Below are 9,990 nucleotides of genomic sequence, written 5' to 3'. Positions count from 1 at the left end.
GAAATGAAGGAACATCGCTGCCGCCCTGGCGGTGTCATTCCCACACACTTCGGTTGGCCGCCTGCCAGCAGACAGGACATTCAAAAGAAGCGGAGTGGACTGAGAGAAAGCAGGAGCCGAACGACCACAGCTGACCCCTGTTTACCACAGCAGACCACACTATTCACGGAGGTATAACGTGTGTTCTGCGTCACTAACCTGCACGGACTTTTAAAAAGACGTGCTTTATTAAAAAATTATTCATAGGTTTGCATTTCACACATTTACTGGTCAGTAACAAATAAAAATGTGGAAAAAAGAGGAAATATATATTCATTTAAAATCTAGTTTGAAAACACGTGACAAATTCTAAAAAATGTAGTCTTTGCATACATGTTGGTTTCATACTTTAAAAAAAGGTTATACCACTTTCTACAAAATTATTTACTAATATTATTCAAAAATAGTAACTCCTAATAACTCACTAATAATAATAATAATAATAATAATAATAGGCTAATACCTAATAAAATTATTCATTAATATAAAGTGGTGTAACCATCAAGTAAAAGGTACTAAATAATTTACTTGCAAATTAAATACACTTGAGTGTACACCTCAAACAACTTATAATGTAGGCTACAACTTTAACATTATTAAAAAGTTTCCTTAAAATATCTAAAATATAGATACAAATCCAGGGACTTTCTTAAGATGCTTCATTTTACCTGGACTAAACATGCCTTTCATAAAATATGTTTAAAAACTGAATGACCTTGACAGTTATGAGGGCTCTAAAGGGGTCCTCTCTGTTTTATGATTTTCTTATCACATGACAACAAAATGGCAACTTGCATGTTGGTTATGTCACGCTGACTTTGATATTACGTTTTCCCCCCAAACATTAATAATATTTTAAAACAAAATTGCAACAACGCTAAATTTAAATAACAACAATAATAATAATAATATGAAAAGATTATGTCAGACTACCTATGGCAAGAATTGCATCCCCGCCCCCCAAGAATCCCAGCCTTTTCCTCTTATTTAGTCAATTACACAGCTAGGACAATTATTTTTTTCTTCTTTTAGCTCAACAATTAAAATATAAAATCTTATTTTTTTATTTATTTAGAAATTAAAAACATGACAATTGTAGAAGAGGTAGAGACTTTATTTTTTATTATTATGAAAAAAAATATATATATAAAAAGCATTTTAATGGGTTTTTGAATAACCTCAGAACTAGACCAAAAAATGAACATCACATCATTCATCCATAATGCATAAAATAAAATGGCAGCCCATAAAATGTTGCTTGTTGCGAGTAGTTTACTCTGAGCTCCACTGATGCGAAATATTAATTAATACAAAATATATATTAATATTATATTATTTGCATAACAAAGTTTCAAAAAGTTTGGAACTTTTATACTTTTTCCCCCCATAATATATTCTGTAGAGTAACAAAAATATCTCGAAATTAAACCAAACAGTAGGATTACAAAACCATGCAGTCACCACGTGCATCCTTCTGACATTGTTTGATGGTAAATATGAATGTGTTGAAGGGAAGTTCAGTCTTAAAGCGGTATGACGACATATCAACTTTTGCTCCTAGAGAAAAAAAAAATCACAGGCTGCACAGTGCATAGGGAGACAGAGCCGTCACAAATCTCCGTCCGTAACATTAACCCTCAAATCTTTCACAATGCACGTGCACATGGAGTAACACCCTACACGTTCCGCTTCGACATTTAAAACGTCGCCAAAAAGAATCGCTGCGTAACGCGAAATGTCTTTGTTTATCTGTGCGTTTTCTCCGTCTCAGCGACGCCGAAAGTCCAGTTCGGTTTTTACGTGAAGCTCCAAAAATCTATGAAATGTGTTTGCATGTTCTTCTGGATGTAGAGGTGGGATTGCGAGAATCGAAAGGTTGGTGAGCCCACACGCTCAGCTTCCCAGAAAGTACGTTTAGCAATAATTCACTATTCTCTTCCTCACGCGCTCGGCTCGGTCGAAGGCTACATGATTTCTGGAAGTGGAGAATAAGCTTTTTCTCCCTTCTTTTTGCCATCAATCTCTACGACAGGCTTGGAGAAGGGGCGCTCGGACAGTGGAAGCCCTCCCCTGTGCTCGGATCTGCCTTGGTAGGTGCGAATAAAAAAGGGGCCAGTGTTTGCAAATATGCAGATACATCGAAAGGGGGGGAATCATACTTTGTTGAAGTCTGCTCAAAGTTGGGATGTCATCTTCCTAACGATCTTGTTGGCTGGGAGAACGGGAGAATGATTGTGCCGTACATTGTCAGTCGTGCTGCTGCAGACCGTACACTGGCACCGCAGAGACCCAGGTTTCAGATCATTGAGTCTAGACAAAAGGTATTTTTGTGCTGCTTTAATGTCAAATTAAATTAAGATCCGACACATATTCTTAGCGACTGGACAATATTGACTCGCTCCCGCAAATTTTTGCTTTATTTTCCTTTTGGAAACACGATTAGCCTATACGCTTCCCAGGAAGTAATATTGCTTTGGTTCTTCAGAATGCATGTATCACATTTAATCAAATGACAGAATATACAAATTCTAATCGTATTTAAAAGCTATGGTGGGCTGTATAACTTAACACTCTCTTGAATAATTTGCTAGTAAAATTATGATGCTGATGACGTTTATGATAGTTGCTCCAGCATGTAACGACAGGTGGTATTGTAGTTGATGATGTGTTATGTTATAGACGCGGAACTTTTCTGCCAGCAGCAGCACACCTGTGCGTTACTAAAACGCGGTGGTCGTTAATATAATTGTATATTGTAAAATACAAAAGGTTTTTTTTGACTGTATTTCAAATTTGTGGTTTAGTCGCTCGTGATTTATGGTGATTTGTTGAACTCATCGCGGAGGGATTAGGCACAAATGTGCGCTTCATTGTTCGTCGAGAGGATATTATCAGGCTGATGTCGCCGCCGGAGAGCGCGCGGGGATTTACTGCTGCAGTCCGCTGCCGACAGCGCGCGGCGCTCATGCACGCACTGTTTGTGTGATTGCCAGTCATTAACTTTCGCTATGACGCAAAGAGTTGGAGAAGTTTTCAAGCGCATTTAACTTTGAGCTATGCAAATGCTCAGGGCGCCGCGCGGCGAAGTCCACATCTGGCGGAGCGAGCTTTAAAAGCTTTAAAAACATGAATTATTGTCAACGTCCGCTGGGTCTCGTGCACAAGTGTGTTCGTGTGTAGTGCTTGCGTGTGAGAGCATGCATGCGTGAGTGAGTATGTGTGTGTGTGTGTGTGAAGCGGTGTGAGGAAGAAAGACAGCGGCAGTGGGAGATAGGTGTGTGAGTGTCTTGAGGGAGATGTTACGTTGGACTCCGCATTACCTGAATTACTCGATATCTGCCTGCGTGACGTTGCGAAGAAACCTCACAGTGATTTTTTCTCCTCTGAGGCTTCGGCTCTTCAATTGCAATGGTTTATTCATTACTTTAAATTTGTCTTGGACATTTTACAAATATTATAAGTTTAGTGTTCTTGACTGACTGACTCTAAAATGATTTTTTTTTAAATAAATGGATAAGAAATAAAAAAGACAAACACATAATTATTATTATAAACACATATATTAATGTTTATATTAGGCTATAGGCTTTCAGTAACACACACACACGTGAAATTTACTGAATATTACCTACTGTTTTTTAGTATGTAAAACAGTACTCAGAATATTTTAAAATATAGAATGGCACTGAAGAAGCTTGTGTGTTTTTTTTTTTGCTAATTTTCTGCATTTCTAAAATAAATAAGGTAATTTTGCATACAAATTGATGTATTAAATTTGCAATGTAATTTAAAGTAATTTATGTATTCAAATTTAAATACATTTTTGTATTAATTTTAATACAAGTTTAATAAAAGTTTTGGCAGTCTAAATAGAAGTAGTAGCCTATATATTTAATCATGTATTCAAGTAATCTAACATTTTTTTAAAGAGTACACAACAGTTAGCAGAAATAAGACTAAAAAAATCAATGATATCTTATCAGTTTGTTGTTTATAAATTTGTTGTATCATGCGTAATGGACCATACAGCAGAGTCACATTTATTTATATCCTGATTTTAAGGTCACTCATACCCGCTAGCCAATCCACTCTCTGTCTTTTGTGCTTTATTCGCATCTAATCAATAGACTGGCTTATTTAGGGATCAATGTGCATTTCCATTGTCATGGTCTCAACAGTCCATTTATTCTAATGCACTTCCTGGACAAACAAATGGCTCTAGAATCTACATTCCAAATAACTATTTTGTTTCCCTGGAACAGGAAATTGCTGTATACTCTTAAAAATCTCGAAATACGAAAATAATATTTTGTAATGAAACATTTTTATCGTCCAGATTTTCTCACCTTTCTTCTGCCTGTTCTTTCTCTTTAAGCAGGCTCCTCATCTGCTCCTCGATTTCCCGCAGGTTGCCCTGAAGCTGCACCTCTGGATTCTGAGAGTCTAAAGAAGCCAGCCGATCACTTCCTGTTTCAGCCACATCCTGTCCTCTTTCTCGCAGAAGCGCGAGGGTACGCTTTTTTTCTTGGGATAACTCCTGAAGAGACAGAGTCAGACTTTTGCTATGGACCTTTTTATTTTTTTTAATGGGACACACCTCATGGATAATAACAAGCCACAACGTCATTGTAAAATGTCTTTCATATAACTCTGCAGTCTCATTTTTCTCACATTACATAATTTCACCTCAGATCAGTCCTGCTGTGCTTCACATCTGGGTCCTCCTGATCACACCCGGTTTACTAGGATTTTGTACGAATTTTTTTTATTTTAAATATCATATTTTAAAATGTTTATTTCCGGATACCTCTAAAGACTTCTGCAGAAGTGTGGTAAGATTATGAAGCTCCTCTTTCTCATTTTCCACTCCTGTCAGACACTGAGCAGTACCGTCCAGATCTCTACCAACACAAAACAACAGAAAATGTTTCAGAGGAAGTTCATCTATGTTCAGGGTAAATTTAACATGTTAATTATTAATGTCATATTTTATGCATACAAATGCTGGATTGCTATCAAACCCCATTTATTATGGCTGGGATAGATAGATAGATAGATAGATAGATAGATAGATACTGATTTTTACAAAATAAACTGCATTAGTGAAAATATTATAAAAGTGAAAATAGTGTTTCATTTCCCACTGGGGTGAGAGAAACCAAGCAATCCTGAAAAGAGAAAAACATGTAGGTCCGTTATATAAATAAAAATCCTACATACATACATATATAAACAAACTCCACACCGAAACTGTTGTATAATATAAATGTATATAATTGATTAATTATTATAAATTATTATAAAAATTAGAAATAATTATTATAAAACATACACATACACACAAACACACACACACACATATATATATATATATATATATATATATATATTAATAAACACACACACACACACACACACACACGTAAGAATTAAAAACATACTCTGAATAGTATATACAGTGTTGGGGAGTAACTAGTTACATGTAACAGAATTACATAATTTAATTACAAAATTTTTTTTTAATTGTAATTAGTTACAGTTACTGAGAAAAAAAAACTGTAATTAAATTACAGTTACTTATGAAAATGTTAACAATTACAATGGGGGTTACATCTGAATTTTTTTCACACCCACACCCACATACACATTTAATTGATTTCTTTCGTAAATTGCAGTGACTGCCCTAAAATATGAGACATCAATATTTCAGGAATTTAGGACACATGCTTATTCGATAACTGTTTTTTTTCCTATTTGGGTTTATGTATATACTTTATTTTTTAAGATCTTTTTTTTCCTGACAGTCTGACAGTAATCAGTTGAATACTACTGTAAGGTTAACCCTGCCTGGTTTAAATGTTTGAAAATGATTAACAGTTGAAAACATTAGAAATTTAGAAAAGTAATCAAAAAGTAATCAAATGTAATCAGTTACATTACTTTATTAAAGTAATTGAAATAGTTACACTACTTATTACATTTTACATAGGGTAACTTGTAATCTGTAACCTATTACATTTCCAAAGTAACCTTCCCAACACTGCAAACTGGACACCTATTAGCGTTCCTCTGAGGAAACAATTCAGCCCAGCATCATGTCTTCAGTTACTTCTGGCTTATAAAGGGAAATGCAGAGAGACCGTGACTGTTTTAAATGTTACTGAAAAAAAGGGTTGGTAGCACTTTTAATTTTGGATTAAGCATTAATACTAACCAAAAACATTTTTAATTTGTTATTGTTATCAGTATTTATTAATATATGAAGAGTTTATTTGCAAAAACAGATTTTTTTTAGTTATTTTTTAACCTAATCAAAATAACCCAACTGCAGTTTGATTTAGATTAATTGGAATGCACAATGAAAAAACTTGATTTTTGAAAATTGTTAAAAACGCAGTTATCTGTTTTTGCAAATGAACTCTTCATTTGTTAACGTTAAATACAGATAATAAAAAATGAACATACATGGACAACAATATCACATTAAACCACAGAAATTCCAAAATGACATTTCCCTTACATTCAACTTCCAAAAGTGCATTCATCTTTGCCATGTTACAATCATTTAGTTGACTAGTGCTATACGCTTTATTAACAAAAACATTAATGGCATAAATAAAAACACTTACACAGACAAGCTACGTAATATCGAGTTCATAATCGAATGCGACTCATCTGCAATTATGAACGCAATACTACAGTGATCTACGGCTCTGTGTATTAAATGCCGCTCCATCTGAAAGCACGTGGTGGAGATTTACTAATCACAGAACCGGCTTTACTGACGAGATGCGCATGACAATCACATGCGATTTATCGTGCAGCCCTAAGTTTGTTTGTTGATCACAAAGTACAAAATAGATGAGGAAAACTAGGATGCCGGGTGTATTCAAAGCGCTGCCATTACTGTCTAGAGTGCGTGGAATGGTGCGCTGTGATTGGTTGAGCGGATATATCGCTTTCTGCAGAGAAGGGAGACTGGCGTTTGTCACGGTTTGGAAAGAAAGAGAGAAAACATGACAGAATAACTCGGCGGATATCGCATCTTGCGTAAAATTAAAAATGGACTTTCCAATACCGACAGGATACAATACTGATTTAGGCGGAAACTGATATATATATATATTTTAAATGGCGTTTATCGCGTTTTGGAACCAAACTCTTCATATATAGGCTTTATATATATATACACAGTGATGATACTAAGTTTTATTATATTTTAAATGATTAAAAAACGTCTTGCTGGCAAATGCAAATGGGTAAAACTTAGTGGTTTGAAAGATTGTGGCAAAGATTGGTAAAGATTTAAAATGACAATTAGCTAGGCCTACTTAATATTTTGGGTCTGCACTGTGATCCTTAAATGGAGTCTTTTAATGTCATCTAATGATTCTTGTTCTAAATATGCCTGACAAGATTTCTTGGTATACAGACTATTGTTACACTGACATTTTTAAATTTTTTTCTGTAAAAAAAATGGTAAAAATGTATGATAGTCACTACACATTCCAATGTATGAAAAAAATTTATGCTGTATTAAACTTTTATATTTTGTACACACGTGTGCACACACACACACACACACACACACACACACACATATATATATATATATAAATATATATATAGCCTATATATATATATAACTGATACTTTAAAAACGTAACACTTGTTCACTGCAGAATTGTCTGTTTTAGAGTTGTTATTCAATATAGGGGGAGGACCAATTAGTCGCATGTTTGAGTAGGCATAAGCTGCCTTTGCAAACAGCTTCACTTGACATATTTCCATTAGAGCCCTTGCAAACCTAAATATGCATAAATTAATACATTTTGTCAGTTAACATGAATGTTTAAATAGTCTACTGCGGAGACATACTGAATGTGTCTTCCATTTAATCAGCCGAGATATCATTTTCATAACTTGTTCCAGTGCCAACATAAAACAAAGTAACATGAGTGTAAAGACACATTGTAACTGTCATATATGAACAACAATTGTTAAGTACAGCAGATGGAAATTAGAGAAGAAACTATGTCTATAATTTAAAGATTTTAAGGATTTACAGGAAGCAAAGTTTAATATTTCCAAAACATCCTCTCAAATTGCTGTTTGGGTGTAATTAGCCATTACTGGACTTCCTTCCTTTTAATGTAGCGATATCAGTCATAAAACTCTCCAGACACATCTTTATGTAGCTATTATCTTGTGCTTTAGTACATTAATGATTCTGCTGAATATGTGTGTAGCGGCTATCATAGCCACACTACTTTAATCTTTTATACTTTTTGACACCCAGGGTATTGCAGTTATACGATTAATAAATGCTGACCAAATCAATATTATCAGATTTATTTGACACATTTCAGACGCATTTTGCTTTTGGCATCTTAATATTTTAGAAATATTTATTTTATTAGTATCCTTGACTTTTCCTGAGAGAGGAAAAGATGAAGCCCAAAATTGTTACTCTGTGCCATCGTGTCATTGCTGTGCGACAGATTGGTTCAAATTGATCAGAACATTAACACAGCTTCAGTCAGTCAAACTTAAACAGTACAAGCTCCGAAAGTGTTAACATCTGCAGTAATTGATCATATCCTTTACACATATTATACCAATAACAACCCAGATAGCACACGTATGTCTGCAAGATGTCTGTTAAAGATCTCTTCATCTCGAAAGCATCTGCTGTGTACGAACATCTGATAGACATCTATAAGATGTCAGTTTTACATACATTATAAATCATAAACAACTTAAAGACATATTCTAAATGTCTATTTGAGATCTGATAGAAAATGTCCTATAGACGTATTGCAGATGAGCAAACAATGTAAAAGCATACGTCAAATAGACGTCTCTGTGATGTACGTGTGCTATCAGGGAAAGTTGTTGACTTGCTAGTCACATACAGTTTCCAAAAGTAGCCTTTTTCAGCTCCTAGCTACTTGCTGGTTTCACGTGACAACCACACTGTTTGCTAGCATCAATGCTAGTAGCTGTCATTATAGCAGAACAAAAACAACAACAATGTCTGTTTCTGTCAACTTTGCGTGCTTTTCCACGTTGTCTGGTCGGTGTTGCCTTTTCCTGTTCAGCTGTACGTTTTTTGACCTCTCAACCTCTATTTGAAAACGAATCCACTCTTGTCAGTCCAATGTCATTGCTCATTCCATTTGATCAAAGAATAATATCCTCAAAAGCTAATATCTTACATTTGTGACACACTGGACTTGAAGCAAAATAGGATATTGTAGTTTATGTAACCTAATGACAGCTTTAGGAAAGAGCTGTTTATATTCCATCCTCACTTTTAATGGCTTCATTTCTGTTTTTAGATCATATGAGGTTGCCGATTGCCATTACAGTACAGCCCCGTTCTGTCCTTTTTCACCCCTAACCAGTCAAACATTATTGATTATGGAGAGTAAAGAGGCTCGCTAACACACTAGAGAGCTGAATTGATCAAACTGATGTATTTTGGCAATCTCTGACACCAATTTATTATATTACTTTCAATTTAAGGATGGAACAAAAAAGTGTTTCTTATATATCTGAATTTCGTGTGAAGCGACTGACAAGACGCAACCAATGAATGATTAATCAGCTGAACTGATTCTGACCATATGACAGATGAGATCGGGATGAATTTGTCTGTGAATGATGGTCTTGCCTAAAACAGGTTGTTCTCAGTCTGATTATTCTTTCAGTTGCTTTATCTATTGACTCATCTGACTTCATGCCTTTTCCTGTAATATTTCAGAGCTTTGACATTCCACATTAGCTATAAATGGGTCATTATGTTTCCTCTACTGAGCTGCTGATTACATGGTTAAGGGTCTGATTACACAAGCTCTATTTGAATGAATACAAAGCATTACAATCATTCATAACCATGCTTTTGAATGGGCCTAGGTTAATTGCGATGGGGTCTGGCTTGCCATCTTT

The 9,990-nt window shown here is 35.0% G+C and overlaps 2 protein-coding genes across 5 annotated transcripts in view; one reads left to right on the top strand and one right to left on the bottom strand.

Annotated features, from left to right (window-relative positions):
• Positions 1-1,796: 1,796 nt before the first annotated feature.
• LOC107715411 (CXXC-type zinc finger protein 5-like) overlaps positions 1,797-9,990 on the top strand; it is a 32,399-nt gene continuing 24,205 nt past the window's right edge. The window contains exon 1 of one of the 4 annotated variants that reach the window (XM_016521543.1): positions 1,797-2,129. The gene's annotated coding sequence lies outside the window, so the exon portion shown is untranslated. The other 3 variants (XM_016521546.1, XM_016521547.1, XM_016521544.1) reach the window with 3 other exon arrangements.
• LOC107715269 (pleckstrin homology domain-containing family D member 1-like) lies at positions 4,382-5,065 on the bottom strand. The gene is made up of 3 exons (XM_016521354.1): positions 5,061-5,065; positions 4,847-4,940; positions 4,382-4,576 (listed from the first exon to the last, which is right to left on the bottom strand). Exons 1-3 carry the CDS (start codon positions 5,063-5,065, stop codon positions 4,382-4,384), a joined length of 294 nt encoding a protein of 97 aa, XP_016376840.1.

Source organism: Sinocyclocheilus rhinocerous, unplaced genomic scaffold (assembly GCF_001515625.1).
Source record: "Sinocyclocheilus rhinocerous isolate Xijiao unplaced genomic scaffold, SAMN03320098_v1.1 scaffold299, whole genome shotgun sequence".
Lineage (NCBI taxonomy): Eukaryota > Metazoa > Chordata > Actinopteri > Cypriniformes > Cyprinidae > Sinocyclocheilus > Sinocyclocheilus rhinocerous.
Note: the sequence above shows the minus strand (reverse complement) of the source record. Positions and strands in the feature narration are given on the sequence as shown.